General features: G+C 45.0%; 1 protein-coding gene across 1 annotated transcript in view; it reads left to right on the top strand.

Annotated features, from left to right (window-relative positions):
* Nucleotides 1-16,695, top strand: part of COL26A1 (collagen type XXVI alpha 1 chain) — a 168,989-nt gene that overhangs the window by 122,256 nt on the left and 30,038 nt on the right. The window contains exon 5 of the mRNA XM_068415860.1: nt 8,456-8,517. Within this exon, the coding sequence (XP_068271961.1) occupies nt 8,456-8,517 (62 nt within the window). The remainder of the gene's footprint in view (nt 1-8,455; nt 8,518-16,695) is intronic.

Below are 16,695 nucleotides of genomic sequence, written 5' to 3'. Positions count from 1 at the left end.
TTACGTTGCACCATACGTTGACTGCATTTTTCCCCTGATTGCTTCTCCCAGCAGGGAAAAGCAGTCTCTTCTGTAAGGGATGTGAGACCATCTCAATTTGAGATGAACTTTCAAGCGTAGTGGGGTTCCCACGCGTGCTTGGACTGGGGTCGAAAGAGTTAGCCAGGTCCCATTGAGTATCACTCCATGTCATAGATCAGGGAGTGATAGAGAAATGAGGCTGGTTCAGTGATGGTGGGTATCAGATGCTGGATTTTGGCATAGTGAGGACTGGACCAGCTATAGGAGGAGGTTTTCCCCTGGGAAGGAGCCTCAGCCCCCATGGGCTCTGTGCCCTTGGCTTGTGGGCTCCCTCCTTTTGGTCTGGGCACTCTTAATCCAGCTTGCATATAGCCCTGTCTTGCTGTGAGAGGTTTGTATATGCACATTGTTCATACTACCTATATGTCTTTTATTTTCTGGCTCTTTATTTGCTTTGGTGTGCTTTACAGCCGTGCAACAGTACTGTGGGGAAGCAGGGGAGTAAAGGGCTCATGGGAGGGTGGTTTTGTGCAACACCAGAAGTACTGAGCACCCACAGTACCACCAGCATCGCTTGGGAGCACCATGTGCAGCAGCTCCATACACAGCAAGGCTTTAACAAACTCGTGCTGGGTAGGTAAAATGTTTATTATCAGGGTCATTTCAGTCTTCAGGCAACGATGCTGGGCTACATTAGTAAAATGTCCTTGGTGTTTCTGAAAATAATAGATAATACCTTTCTAGGAAAATGTGTTGCATCAAAATCCAGCCATTCACTGCTAAACCTTACCCTGACAGATGAAGATGGATTGAACATGGATCTCACAGCTCGTGGTTGCCTGTGAATAAATGATCATGATCTAATTCCATATGCTAACAGTGCACAGGCCTAAGCAGCAAAATAGATCTCTGGCGCTGTGAAAGAGCACAAATCCCCAGGCTGAGAGCAATTATGTATAAAATTAGTTAGTGGTGTGGGAGAGTGCATGTGTGAAACTTTAAATAAAACAATGTGAGTGATGTGAGCTGTTTAAGAATAGACCTGGGTGAATAATGGAGGGGGTTTGGGTCCATTTGCCAAACCAAGAAATTGGAAAGAAAAATGATTTGGGAGAAACTGAAATGGAAATTTTTAGGGTTTTGACACAACATAATGACTAAAATATGGTTTGGGGTCAACCCAATTTATTTCATTTGACCCAAAGTGAACCATTTAGTTTCACTTAAGACTATTTAATTAGTTAATTTCATTTTTAATTTAGGTGAGCTTTTGAAATAAATCCTGTTTCCAAACTTAAGACTGAAACATATCATTAAGAAACTATGAAAATTTTAAAAAAAATCTAGAGAAAGTATTGCAAAAATTTAAAAAATTGCACCCATTGTTTTCACTTGAAATTATGTACCAAATTTTATGTGGGTTCTCGAATAGTAGTTGTTATTCCAAAAGTGCATTTTGTGGTAAACTTTCTTTTCACTCAGTTTTGCTCAGTTTTTTTTACAGACTCTTCAAAATCACAGCATATCATGATAATGAAAAAATATTTATTGCTTATTCAGGGGAAAAAAAAGCCTTTTCCTGTTTAAGAAGGTAGAAGAAAGACATGAAAATGAAGTATGAATATTTTACAAGCAAAAAAAGATCAGATAGCAGTTCTCATAGGAAATTTGAGCTGCTTTTTAAAGATAGCCATTAAAGTTAAGGGTAAGGGTTATTATAATAGAGATAGAGATTACTAATGGAGACGTTTTGGCAGTGGTCGGGGTCTCCTAGCAGAGATGGTGAATTATCTACAATGATGGTAAAAAGGCAAAAATACTCTACAATGCTGTTTCATATTGCTGGCAGCCTAATAACCCACAGTTTAGAGGTGAAAATAAAACTTTCCGTCCTGCAAAATCCCAATATGAAAACTGCGGGAGAGAACAAACCGTCTTTGGTCTCTTTAAATTTCTCTGAGCCTTCGGTTCCTTATCTGTGAGATACGTTAATTGTGCTGACAGTCAGGCTGAGCAGAAAGGTTGTGGGGATTTGTCAGTGCTGGTTTTGAACTTGGGATTAGAGGAACTGTGTATTGAAAGCGAGGAGCCTACAGGTTTTGCTAGTTATTGGACCCACAAAGGGGGCAAAAAGAAAGATCATCTCTCTCCCTCCTCCCTCCTTCCTTCAACGTTTGCTCGTGGGTGAGACCTGTCTCTGCGCTGCCGAGACACAGGGCGCTGGAAGGTGGTGGGGTGTTCTGTGCGCATCCAGCCTACGTGCGCTTGGGTTAGAGCACGCGGTGTTTGCAGTTCAGCAGGGATGCAGGTTTCATCCTGACAGGTTGGGGAGGAAACCTAATGGGCTCTTCTTTTTTCAGTTGGGTGCCTTGGACTGTCTATCGCAGCTTTGCTGCTGTGAGAGACCCCGGCCATCTGGGGCTCTTCCCTTGCCACTGGCTTTGCCAAAAGGTGAAAAATTGCAATGCACACAACAAGTAAATATTGTGGTAGTAAACTGAGGGACTCTTGCAGCTGAGTCTTAATGACCCTATAATAAACAAAACTCTGAGAGCTTCCCCTTACGGAGAAACAGTTCTTGCTCCAGCCCACTGGGTCCTGAGCCGCGGCCAGGGCATACGATGTGCTGGTAGGAGCCCTCCCCTCCCACAGCTCTCCAGACCTTTGATTCCTGTTTGCTCTTCCGACCAGAGGCTACCGGGCAACACAAGCGTGCCTCCTCTCCACGGCTGCTGTCAGCCCTTTGCCTTTCACATGCTCAAACCCTGTTACAGAGCTACAGATGTGAGTGATTCTAAACAAGAACAATTAATAAAGTCTATCTAGCCAACATCTGACTCTCATTAGAGGAAACGTGTTGAAAAAACAGATCCCAGGTTGGCTGTGATTTATGGCTTGGGCCTGCTCTCCTTCACAAGCACTGGCGAAAGCTTTTGCAAAGGGCCAGAACATAAACTACTTAGGGAAACTCAGTACCCATGTAAAAAGGCTGGAAGGGTCAAATCAGACAAATTAAAGAGGGGTGGGGATGCAAGCCCAGGCTGGCTGTCCTGTACTGAGGGCCACCTAGGTAGGCACAGGAGATCTGTGTTCATATTTCTGCTGTGGAATTTGACTTGAAATTTCTTCTGTGATGGAGTCTGAAAGTGTCACTTTTATTTTTTTTCTTGGCTAAACTGTGTGTGTGTGTGTGTGTGGCAATAAGTGGATGGAGGGGTTTGTGGTCTGGTGGTTTATCTCTCAAGTGTCCAAATATAACATCTCTGGTGCATATAGCATCTCAGGTGCTCACTGAGTTGACAGTAGAAGTTAGCTATGCTTCCTACTTCCCTCGGGAGTTTCGAGCTTCATCCTTTTCTCCTTGCAAAGAAACATGGTTGCCTGGACTAATTGAGCTGACTTTCCTCATGCTCTTCCAGATTTGTTCAGAGGCTACTCTGACCTTGTCCTGGAGAAAGGTGTCTACTAACTGAGAGAAGCTGGTCTCCTGCTTCCTTTGAAAGACAAAATTTTCTTCAAACTGGACCTACTCAAGTTGTGTGTTACTGATTTGTAAGACAGTGCACCCCGAACAGCGTGGTGCCTGGAGACCTGCTCTGAGCAGTCCTGCTTGCGCAGAGTTAAACCCGTTGTGTTGTGTTTTGTGGAGCTGCCGTTGCGTTCCCGCTGCTGTAAATGTGTGCTGTTGGCATGGCCTTGACGCGGCTCTGGTTTGCTCTCCCTGGCCTGGGGATAACCGAGTTTGTCCTCTTTGTGCATGTTTATTTCTGAAAAGTGCAGTGGAAGTGGTGGACTCTATTAGATGGAAAGAGAAGAGCTGCCAGGCAAGTTTTATCACAGAAATCAAATATACTCATTTATTTCTCTCTGTGTATGTAACATTTGGTCATTTTTCATCTTCTGACCTCGAGTCCTTTACAAAAGAAACATTACACTAAAAAGGGATGAAAGGAAAGTAAGACTCAGAGGAGGAAAGTGCATTGTTTAGAGCCCCGAGCAGGTTGAAGCATGAGCTGCAAATGTGATTCTTATGTCCCGAAACTTGACTGTGTGCTACGCCCCATTGCATTGCAAGGTTGAAGTTTCTTGTAATGGCAAAATACGGTCTTGAAAAAACTGGCTGCAAAGATTTTATTTGTTTAAACAAAGGCTTTGTGATTCCAGAATTCTCTCCCCTTTCATATGCTATAAACCACCTCCTCCGCCTCCTCTCTGAAATATGAATTTTGGAGTAATCCATCAAGAAAAAGAGAGACAGAGCCTTGATCCCTTGACTTCAGTTGAGCTGTGCAATTTATATCTACTGAGCATCTGGCTGTAGGGAAACCAAAAGCCCTTTTAATATTCTGCAGAGACTCTGGGTATACAAATGAGCGTGGGCTGTCAGAGCTGAGAAATGGGGCAGAGATGCCAAGAGGTTTCTCTGCCATTTTGCACAGAACTCTGACCTGTGGCTCCGTGGTGGACGTTGGCCTGGTTTTTTTTACTCCCCTCGGTGCCACTGTTATAATTGTGCTGAAATCATTAGAGCCTCATTGGTACAAAGCCGTTATCACACCTTTCTTGTTTCGAGTGAGGAATTTGAAGACTTGTGGGGCTTTCAGCCTTGGGCAGCTGAATTGTACAGCTATTTAATCATGAAATTATGCAAACGCCGCTTGAGCCCTGCAAAGCGGGAATGCCAGGTCAGCAAGGCACCCGAAGTAGTCAGTCATTCACCACTGTAAGTCGCTTGTCGTAGGAGCGTATCCGGAGTGGAAGCCACAGGCTTACAGCCCGGTGCCCCTTTGCAAAGCTGCAGCGCTGGAGGCGCTGGCTCAGCCTTTAATCGAACATTGGTCAAACGTAGCAACCGTTGGATCAGGGTAAAGTGGGTCACTGCTGGCACAGGGTATGTGACTTGTTATTTTCCAGCATGCCAAGTCTACCACACCTCTGATATGTTAGACTTTTCTTTCCCTCCAGTTGCATTGCTTTACCAACACAGCCAGCGCGGGTAATGGGAGGGTGGGAAGGGAGAGGTGTGCTAGGACGGTAACAGCGAGATGTTATGGAGACAGACTGGGTGTCACACGATATGCTGGTACAGTCTCATGTTCATTATCTCAATTATTTATCCTCCCTGCTGGAACACTTCTAAAACAAATCCTACCATGTGTTTTGAGGTTGGACTTCATAGAGTGAAATCACAACTCCTTTCTCGGAGTTTAGCTGGAAAAATACAAATCTGCCAACTAGGAATATGAGGGAAATAAACTGTGGTTCTGTGTAGCAACAAGTGATGGATTTTTGCAGATATGGAAAGCGTCTGCTCTGGAGTTCCAGGTCAGAGAGTATGTGTATTTGCCCCAATGTTATATTTGTTGCTTGTGAAATAATGATGTGAGATTCTCGAGCTCGTTTTAATAAAGCAGACTGCTTTCACCCTGATCAGAAAATTCAACTTCACAGTCCCAGGCCTTGGATCCACCAACCATCAGGATTAGACACTAAATACTGTGGTACATAGTAGTCAGGGAAGATATTTATTAGCTTGATTTGTCACCACGATTCTCAGGCTTTCTGCAAGGACAGATAACGACCCCAGACCTTGAAGCAGCCTTGTCTCCAGAGTGTTGTGAGTGAGCTTTGACTGTAGTTTCTGTAACTGCAGTGCTGAGCATTCATCTCTGTGTTTGAAAGCCTCATCCGTCTGTTGGTTAGCTAAATAAATGTCACAAGGATTTGTTGGCAGGATGGCTTGCCTTAGTAATAAGATCTTTTGCATTAGGATGTCCACTTTCTGGATTAGTTAAATGTATTTTGGGTCCAGGCTGAGTACCTTGGGTGTGGATCTGGGTTTCCAGGCATTTCACAAAGGAAAGGATCAGAGTTCAAATCCAACTTGAGATTAAGTAGTTCCCTTTCTGACCTGGGCTGTGTTTTCCATATGTTTCAGCAGACATCACTAACATGAAGATGATATGAGTACAAATCTCACCATGCAGTGGCACTGCTGCTTCCTCCTCCCTTCTGTAATTTTGTTTAAATCTAACCTTGTGTGCTGCAAACACAAGTGAGAGGGCTCTTTGAGACACTCTTCAAAAGCAGAGAGGGCTGCTGGACTGGTGCTCTTTGTACACTATGTCCAGCAGAGATGATCAGAGTATCCTCCCTCCTGGGAGCTGGTTGATTCACCCCTGTGCAGAGGGGTAGTACAAGCCCTTTTTTGTGAGCTGAGCTCTCCAAAGAGAGCTTAAATGATCAATCCATCTCAAATTATGCACAGAGATGGTTTTCAGACAGTTCAAGTCAGTCTCTCTAAACCTATGGGAGTTATTGATATGTGCAAGTCAGCAGAAGGGAGACTAGGACTCCATATTTTATTTGCTCTGTAACACATCTGGTACGTCTTTTGGCTCTTGGGAGCACTGGATTTATTCAGTCTTATCTTTCTACGGGGATGAGCAAGATCAAAAGCATGAAGCCAGTTACATGCAGAACGTAATTCCCTGTTTTACACACCACAAGCAGATCCAGACCAAACAAGCCTCACCCGTTTCCTTCCCTGTGGGACAATGCACTTATGGCACTTGCTTATTCATGGGCCAGTTCAAGCCAAAAAATATTGCCCAAGATGTATTGCAGAGAATAAAAATAAACAAATGTTATTTCCTGTTGGGTAAAAGAAAGTCCATGTCGGTATTGACCTGTGAGGAAATCCATCAATCTAAGTGTTCCTGAACCATCAGATGCTTTGTCTGCAAAATGTTGGGTATTGTGAGGTGGAAGCTCTATGTTTAGCTCCTTTGGGAAGGTGCACAGCTCCTCATAGAGCATCGATGAGAGAATTTCTTTCAAAGGTTTATGCAATGGGTGATTGGTTGCCATTAGCACTCCAGCAATCTTCTTAGACTGTAAATCACTAACATGGAACAGCCAAGCTTCCTGACCCTCCGAGCCATCCACTAAAATCTTTGCATGGCTGAGAGCCATCAGTACATACCATGTGCTTCATAAAACTGGAAAGTGTTTGTGGGTGAAGATTAGAGAGATCCCTTGGGGGTCCTCACGCAAAAGGGGACAAAGCTTGTTAGGGGGGACAGCTGAGTCCCAGGTGTCAAGGTGATGTTTAGTCAGGCCAAAACCCACGTTGACCCATCCGTCCCCGTAGGTAGGCACTGGGTTTACTCAACATCCCCCGTGTCAGTACAACCTCAGCTTGAGCTGCACCTGGATGGCCTATTAAGGGGCTCAAGAATTACAGGTCAGCCTCCCCAGCCCTATGGAAATACCAGGACTAAATACGACTTCTGTGGCCAGTCAGTGAAGACTGGCTCTGGCCCTTAAGGAGCCCAGAAATGTACACAGAGATGTATTTCTCCTCTGCGGGACATGAGATGGCAGTGATTCATCACCTGAGTATGGATGGTTTATTCTCTGAAATACTTCATGTGAAAGTCATTTTCCCTTTTTAAAAACCGCTGTGCTTCGGAAGTCGTGATAGGTGAGTGGTCCAGTCTGGAAAGCTTCTCTGAGAGCTGGGAATGGGCTGTTCAACACTTCTGCAAAGCACTGGGAAAGTGCCTTGTTGATTAAATCTCTGTTCAGGGCTTTATCCTCCTTCACTCACTTAAAAATTGCTGAAATGAAAACAGAGGCAAAGCAGCAGGCCTTCTGTTTAGATAAGTGATGCTCTTTGTATCAAGCAATCATTTTAAACTACACTCAGAGCCCATTATGTTACTGTTTGTCCTTGCTAAGGCATCCTGTCAGACCCCTTTGGTGGTGGCTGCCTATCTGTTGCTTCTATGCAGCAAAGTGAGATGGAAACCACTTTGTGCTGCAGCTCCTGTCTGCATCAGGCCTGGGGTCTGTCTTGGATTTTCTTGCTGTTGCTGAGACAGATGGTTTGTTGTGAGAGTGGTAACAGAGCCTGGGAGCCCAGGGATGGAGCAGGACTCCACAGACATGGGCATTTTGTATATTCGTTGCTTTCCTCGCTGTTTGGCTGGGGCCTAGTGTAGGAGAGCGTACAGCACAGAGCTAAGTGGAGTAGTGGTTGTGCAGCCTGATACCCTGTGAGGTGGCAGCACGTGCCACCCCACCTTGCACCAGTGGCAGAACAAGTGTCTTTGCTGGTGACAATAGGTCATGCTGGTTGGCACCATGAAAAGTCTTACAACTAATTTTTTCTTCACCTACCTTCTACCTATTGGGAACTTGCTTTCACGCTCTGCCTCACCAAATATCCCCAAAAAAGGTTCACGTAACGTGGCTGTGGCTGTTTACACGTGCAGTGGATTTGAATACTTATTTTCCCCCCATAACTGATCTCGAATCACTTTTCTGTGTGCTTTGGATCAAAAAGGGATCAGGGTCTGCAGACTGAAAGCCATGGATTAAAATGCAAAGTACACAGAAATTTTACATCGTTTTGTTTTGTTCTTTCTAGAATGCATGAACTGCACGAGACTCGCGGATATGACCGAGAGGCTAAACACGCTTGAGGCCAAGGTAAGGACCTGCCTTTATTCTTCTGTTTGGCAAAAATTTCCAAGAGTTGCTGGTGAAAAACATGTCGAGTTGGCAGCCCTGGAGAGATCAGGTGTCTGTCCTTCTGTCCACAGTGAGGAACATGCTGTGGCGGTGGTTCTGCCCCAGGGTATGAGGGCAGCACTGCTGTGCATGTGGGCATCGCTCAGCTCTAGCCCGGCTCCCCCACTTCCCACGCAGCTGCATCTCTGCCTCCCTTCTTCCCTCCAGCTGCTCAGCTCCTCCTAAATAACGCTCAGACCTGAGAAATAACGCGCCATGTGTTGCCATCGTGCTTATCACTGCGTTTACCTGGCACAAGCCTGCCCTCGCGCTGCATCTGCCTTGTCTCCGGCTGGCCGGCTCTCGTGACGGGCTCGCTGGCTGCTGTGTGTTCGGGCCGCGCTCGCAAGTGTGCAGCTGCTAATACATAATAAATAGCTCGTTGCTCTCAACTGGAACACGTTGGCTCAGGTTTTGCTTCAGAAACAGAGGGCAGGTGGAGCTGTATGAAAAATCTCTTGCCTTCAGCTGGTTGATAATGTGGGGATGTAAAGCAGTGATTCCTCTGGCTCAGGAAAGCAGCAGACTGATTCTGGTCTCTCTCACTAAAAATGGCTTGTAGAAGCCTTACCACCACAGAGTGCAAAACAGAGCAGTAACGGTATGTAGATTTTTCTAAGAACAGTTGTTCATTAGCCTGCTCTTCAAGTGCTAGCCAGTCCAGCTTTTTTATCCCTTTTCAGAAAGATGGGAGGCTTTCATGTATAATTTAGTGGAGATAAATGTTAAGAGGAGACCTTCACATTGTGGGTTTTTTTCCTGCAAATTGTTTTAATTTTTCCCTGCTAGGATTCAGATAAATTGTTCCAGTCTAGGAGCAAAGCAGCTGAGTCAGTCGTTCCCCTTTGATCTGTGGTCCCTCCTGTGACAGCCCAGTCCTGGCTGTTAGATGTGGTGCTTTGGTCCCTTTAAGGCAAGGGCTGCTGTTGTTATTAATTAACTGATGATTATCAATGACATAAAAGAATTTGGGGGGAAACCTTTGTGGAGGGGGGTGGTGGATGTGTGGTGTTTTTGAGGACAGTGCATGATATTATGGTAGTTTGGGAATTGTGCTGACTGGAGGTGAACAATGTTGTCTGGAACTTCCTCAAAGCCTTTGCAGTTATATTTCACTACAGGAAAATGAAGGGGTGGGGGGAATGAAATTCTGGGGAGCAGAATTGTTCGAGTGAAAACAACTGTTGTAGTGCAAAGGACAAAGATGAGCTGGATTGTTTTCCGAGCAGCGCGACCTGGCATGTGGGTGTTCTTTGGCAGCGAGGAGCTGGAGGTGTTTGGAGAGGAGAGAGGGGCTGGTGACTGACCTCTGCATGTGCAGTCCCAAATCCAAGTAAGACATGGGACCAGCCTCAGAAAGACGTGATTCAGCGCTCCCATGCTCAGCCTGTTGCCAGCTGTATCTTCCTTCGCTTTCCAGGATTTTCTGTATCTAGCTCACTGGAAAATGATAACCAAAGACTGTCCTGACATCAGAGCACCCGTGCTCTGCTGGCTTGTGCTGCTCAGCACTTGTGTCAGGTAACAAAGTATAAGAGGCTGAGGGCAACTTCAGCTGGGGCCCTGGCAGGACTTCTTGGAGGAGGAAAGAGGTTCTGCCTGCCCAAATCCCCTAGAGAAGTCTTAGCCCAAGAGTGAAACTGCACCCAGGTCAGTGGGTTTGTCTTACAAAGATGAAGCTGGTCTAAACTGGGTGATGTTCCCATCATCTGAAAGCAATCTGCTCGCTGATTGGCACCAACTGCCAGGTGCCCACAGTATTTGGGAAGTGCTGCCTGCTTGCCTTCTGCACAGGAGCTCTAGTGAAGGCAGAAGCACGTTGTCTCCTACTCTAACCTAGGACACTTGTTGTGCAGCAGCTGGCATTTGTCTCCTGACTGTCACCTGACGTGCTGTCCTTAGGAAATGCTTCCTATGTTGGCAGCCATCTGGCTGCAACCTGCTCTGCGTTCAGGAGGGAGCCCTGAGTCATCATCAACAAACATAGTGTTGATGGCTGAGGACTTTGTAGTCTTGCAGACCTTCCGACATGAGGAACAGTGAGGCAGATGCCTGCAAAGTTCAGTGCCATGATGTAGCCAGCCAGAGCCTGGAGATGACAATTGAAGTGTGTTGGTACTGCCTCAGTCCCAGCCATAGTCAAGACCACACCACCTCTGCTTTGGCAGGGGGTTGAACTTAGATGATCTCCAGAGGTCCCTTCCAATCCCAACTGTTCTGTGGTTTTGTGTGGTTCCTCTCTGCCTCCTTGAGAGTGGCGCTTTGGGTAACTTAGTTATTGTCAGCTCTTAATCTTGGACGTAGTGCATCATGTCTCAGTTTTAGTGCTGCAGTGAGGCAATTTGTGTTGTGGTTATGATGGGTTTCCCTCTGACTTTACTATGCTTCCACAGAGACCCAAGTTGGGAGCAAAGCTCATCAAAGGGGTTACTTTTATGGAGGGAAATGAGTTATTTCTTTCTACTGTGAAGTGCTAAGGACTGTGTCTCTGCAAGGGTGCCTTCTGCAGCACAGCCCAGCAATGTCTTTATCAATCTTTTGGCTTCCACTTTGTTTGAAAAGCTGTGGGTGCTGTGCAAAAATTGGCTGTAGCAATTAAATGGAGAGTGAAGCAACATTACACAAATGCTGGTGCTGTAAACAAGAGAAATATGCTGATTCACCCTTTTTTCAAGGTTAATTTAAGTTCAGTTTGATCTATGTAGCAATGTAATGACCTCAGTTGTTGTTATTCAGTAACAGCTAGCACCATTAAAAAGGTGCTTGCATTTATCTGTATTCCTGCTCTGGATTTTGGAGAAAGATTCCTGTTTTGCTGAATGATCTGGATGTGAAGCTGTCTCTCAGCTTCTCAAACCATCATCTTGTAACGTCTCATTTCACCACCACAACAGCCTGTTCAGAGGAAGACAGGAGTGATGGGATGGGCACGCAGATCCCTTGCCAGTGTTGGAGACTGTTCCCCCACTGATTTTTGCTATCTTGTTCTGCAAAGGCAGATGTGGAAGTTCATCCTTCTTATGAGCAGAGACAGATTTCCCTGCCACAGTCCTGCTCCTTCTGGAGACAGCTGAAGTTGAGGAGCTTTGCTACATTTGCTCTTTTGAATTGCAGCCCAGCATGACCATGGTGAGCTCAGGGAATGGCAATGGGTGAGATCTGCCACCTCAGCATAGCCAGCCAGCTTCAAGCAGGTAAGGCCATTGGCACCTGCTGTCAGGGCTTTGAGGCATGTGGAGCCTGTGTGTATTTGTTATGAATACTGCAAGACCCAAGGGTGAGAGCAAATGTGTGGAAAGCTACCTCAGAAGGCACTGTGGACCTGGGTGCTGTGTGAGGAGTTTTGCTTTAATAGAGTTGGTTAGGGACAAGTGAAAAACAATCTCTTCCTCACACCTCTGCAATGGGGACAAGGAGCCAAGAGCCTTTCTTGGTTATCTGTGAGGATATGTAAAATGCATGTTTCTCCTCCAGTGGCTGTGAAGGACAAGTTAAAGAAACTTGAACTCAATTGTGGAAGAAGAGGCTACAAAACTGTGGTTTCTTCTTTCCCCACTCCTCTTCTGCGGGCTTTTATAGCTGTCCCCCTAAAAAATGGGGATATAACCAGAAATGTTCTCATCTTTCTTATTACAAGGATGAGTTGGTCCCTCCAACTTGTAAGATCAGCATCCAAATGAGGTAATAAAAGTAACCCTCTGATTTTTGTAATATGAGAGTTGGATCAGAAAGCAAGAAGCAAGGATAAACAGAAAGCAAATGGAATGAAAAATGACTCATTAGGGGACCAGTGCTTAGATAGCCCGTGGGGAGGAGAGAGACTGAGACATGGTGGATCTGTGTGGCAGGACAAACTCTTCACGTGTCTTATGCTTTCCTTAATGCTGCCCTAGGTTGTCCTTATGGCTGTAGGAGATGTTTCTGCAGGAAAGGAGCTGGAGATGGAATCAGGTTCCATCCTTGTTTACTCTGTTTTGCCTTACCCTGTGGTCTCCCCAGGATGGAGTTGGCCTGTTTTATTTGCTTGATACCAGACCCATCTGGGTGCCAGAGATTTGAAAGCTTGATTGATGGTGTTGAGCTTGAAATCTGTAGGCCATGGGACTCTGTGTCAGGGAGGATGGTGTTGAGCCTGGGGTCAAGGACAAGAAAGTGTGCAGGGCAGAAAGAAAACTACCCCTTCCCCAAGCCCCAACATGCCAAACCTTACTTCTTTCCCATGACATCTTGCTTGACATCACTACAGCATGCCCTGACCCTGCGGGGAGCCTCGCTGGTGGGAGGGCAGACGAACCCTGCTTTTATTTCAAATGAGAGGTTTCTCCTTCTGCCAGCACAGCTTCTTAGTGGGAAGAGTGTACAGCCCTCCCTTTCTGAATTTCCCGAGCCTGCTGCTGCCCTCCTGTGTCACAGGACTAAGCCCCGGCAAACTCCACCGAAGCTCGAGTGCTGCCGCGTCAGGAGAGAGCAGCGCAGTGCTAGCAAGGAAGGAGGCACCTGCATGAAGATTTGTGCTCATTTTGTTCGCCCAGTTTCTTTTAATAAACTCCACCGCAGAGCTACGGGCAGTGTGGTATTAATCCCAGCTTTTGATTGGAGCTTGAGTGCAGCATTTGATCTAAGTTGATATAACCCAGTCTTATCTCCTGACACTGCTTTTGAGAAGGTTCATGGCGTTTAACTTACAGCTTTAATGCAGGGAGATAACATTACATATCTAGTGTCTGATTGATTCATTGTGTGATTGATAAATGACATGCATATTTTTTGCATGAAAACAGCTCTTGTAATGTGATTCCTCGCGCAGAAGATTCTGAAAGGTTTTAAAGAAAAATCTTTGTACTGTGCGCAGAGTTTGATCAATACATCGCTATTCGTATGAAATCCCCCCATTTATTTGGAACAGATTACCCCACAGCACCTTCACTACCCTGTGTCTTTGGATTATGAAGCACCATTAGTTGGAGTTTTAATGTAATTATTGTATGGCATGTTTCTGTATCTCCCCCTTCTTCCAAGCAGCTACATGAAATACTGGCAGCTGTCTGGGGTGTTTCATGGGGTTTGTCTTTTCTTTCTCTAATAGGCAATAAAACAATTTTCTGATGTAGTGGAGAAATACTTGGAAAATAGAAAATGTTTCATGGTACTGTGACATGGCTGGAAGGTTGCAAGGAAAACCCCAGTTGCGTGGCTGTGAGGCTGCTGCTGGTCCTATAGCGTGGACGTTAGTGATTGCTTGGTATTTCGAGTACTTTCATGGATTTTCCATGTTGTGTATGTGATTGCCACTAGCAGTTACTTATTTCCTTTCTGTTCGGAACAGGAAGGTGGCTTACCTCATCTCTAAGGTTTCCTGATGACCCTGTGCAGAATCTGCTTCTCCAGCTCCAGTAATGCATTGAACTGAAGGAGTTTTGGGGCTATTTCATGGGTGGCTGTATAATAACCAGCTGGTTTCTAGTAGCAAGAACAAACTTAAATCACTCGCTGTCAAATTTTTAATTTAATGCTGAGTTTCTGTAGGTCAGTTAATGTAACAAATGTCCCTAAGAATAAAATGCAACTTCCTAACTGATTTTTACAAGGGGGAACCTTGTACCACAACTGGGTGGGCAAACCAAATTTTGTGTCAATGTTCATATCTGAACTTTACATCTATCTCATTGGCCTTTTTCTAATCAGCAATAATCATCCTTATGATTAGGACACTTGAGGCAGTTTGGGTACTGGCCTTTCTCTCATTTGGGCGTGCTTCCGTCTTTCAGAATGACAGTTAAAATTCTTTTGTTCTCAAGTCTAGTAATTGTTGGATCTTATTTCTTATCACTGTTGGATTGAAGGAGCGATCTGTCCCCTAAGACTGTTCCATGTGTTTGGCAAATGCTGTAAATCATTTGCCAGAACCACAAAAAGGCTTTAAAGACCTTATCCTCCACCATCGCCTCCCGCAAAGTCTTTTAGTTACAAGTTTGGCATTTTTAGTCAAATAGATTTAATATTTTCATAAAATAACTTTGAAAAATTCTGTTTTCCTATGACATGCAACTTAATTTGCCAAGCAAATTCTATGTCTGCATTAGAAAATGCTTTTCGTGTGTTTAATACCTGGGGACATTGTTTACAAGCTTTGTTTTTTAAGAGAGATACTTTTGTGGACAAAAAAACAGATTTCAGCAAGGGAGGGTACGTAAGGAGCCTAAGGGATGTAAGTGATCCTTTGGTAATCCCGTGCCCAAACATGCAAACTTCCACTTGATTCTCAATCAGAAATTCTAGTGGAGCTTCATAAGGAAAGTATAATCATAACAGAAAACTGACTTTGGGTCCTATTTTTCAGCTTGCACCAAGGCAAGCCAGGAAAGGACCAAGCCCCTTTTCCAGTTGTGCCGCTCTCTTCTTGCAGCTTTTCCTTTAGAGTCCAGCGGAGGAGGAGAGCACACAAAGCGTCTCAGCCTGTTTGAGCTACATCAGGGTGTAGCTGATGTGAATCTCTCAGCCAGAGCTGAGGGCTCCTCACCTGGTGAGAAACAGAGAGCTGATCTCAAAGCCATTGCTGTGAACAGATGTTACTTTGTCAAGACTGAGTTCATCTCGGGCTGGCCTGGCCCCACATCCGTAGCACTGCTACAGCACCAGCAGGTGACAAGCAATGAATTGGGCAGAGAAGAATGATGTGATTTTGAGGGTGGAAGGTTATAGCTCTGATGTATTTTTATCAGGTGTTTTAAAGTAACAGTGGGGAATCTGATTTCACTCTGAGCTCCTTTGTGTACTTCACTCTGCAATGAGCTCTTAGCACAACATTGAAGGATTGCTGGATCCTTTCCACATCTACCTTCTTCCTCTGGCTCTAACAGTTCGGTGTGCCAGTGATGGCAGGCTGCATGGGCTCACAGCAGAGGTAAATCTCCAATGTGTAGCAATATCAGAGAAGCTCCTGAGGTGCCTCAGAGTGCAGTGACCCTGTAAGACCACTGCCCGTCCTTCCCTCACTGCTGCTCTCTCAAGCAAGGCCTTGATGGTCTGATGATCTGCTGAACATTGCCTGCATTTCATCTAAACTAGTAGGCTAGCCTGTGCTTTTGTGTCTTCTCTGCTCTGATTCCCCCCACCAGAAGATACCTGCTGATGAAGCAGTCACTTTTCGCATCCCCCTTTTTGGAAATCTTGTAAAACTGTACAAAAAGCCAAATACCTTTGCAGAAAGAGGATGAAATGCACTACCTGTGGATTGGCAGAAGCCTTTGGTCCACATTTCTGTCTTCCATGCCATAGCTAATGACATAAACCTTACCTTTTGGTCTACATTGGGTCACTACAATGACATCAGCTATTGCTCCCCATGTAATTTATCAATATTACGACAACTCCTCTGTGCACTAATTATCTTGTCCCCTTTGGCCAAAACCTCTAAGATGTAATAAGGATGAAGTCACCCAGGTTCTCTCTGGGCACCCAGTTCATCAGATTTTAGTGGACACTTACTGAATGTCTTTTGGCTTTTGAAACCAAGCAATTGCGTCTGTGTTGGAGCCTCGCATTCACAGGTTTCACGTTGCTACAAGAGAGATACCATTCTCCATCACATTTTGTAAAACTCCCTATTTAGCTCTGTGTCTTGATGAATGATTAAAAAACTCTTATATTTTGCCAAATAATTTGCTATAAAGAAAGATATGTCCAACAAGTTATGCAATTACCATTATTAATCAGCTTGCGTCTTTACGAGATCAAGGGAATCTTATTTTACACTGGAATTTTTAGCTGATGAGCTGGATTCATGCAGTTTCTTTCCCTCCTCTTTAGAGAGGGATGGAGGGGAGTTAATTCTGCTAGTGCTTCAAGAGACCAAATATCCCCTGTTTATTAATTAATAATATCCATCTGGATTATGTCAAATGATTCTCTCTGCATTTCCATGGATTTTTATCCAAAGAAAAAGCATTCTGAGTCCTGTTGTATCAATTTTGAGATCTTTGGAAGCCCGGCTGTTTTTTCCTTGTTTCTAGCACCTACTAGTTACAGGACATCAGGAATGTGAGCAGAGGACAGATGATGGGAGGAGGCTGTGTTTGTGAAATCTTCTTTTGATCT

Source organism: Nyctibius grandis, chromosome 18 (assembly GCF_013368605.1).
Source record: "Nyctibius grandis isolate bNycGra1 chromosome 18, bNycGra1.pri, whole genome shotgun sequence".
Lineage (NCBI taxonomy): Eukaryota > Metazoa > Chordata > Aves > Nyctibiiformes > Nyctibiidae > Nyctibius > Nyctibius grandis.
Note: the sequence above shows the minus strand (reverse complement) of the source record. Positions and strands in the feature narration are given on the sequence as shown.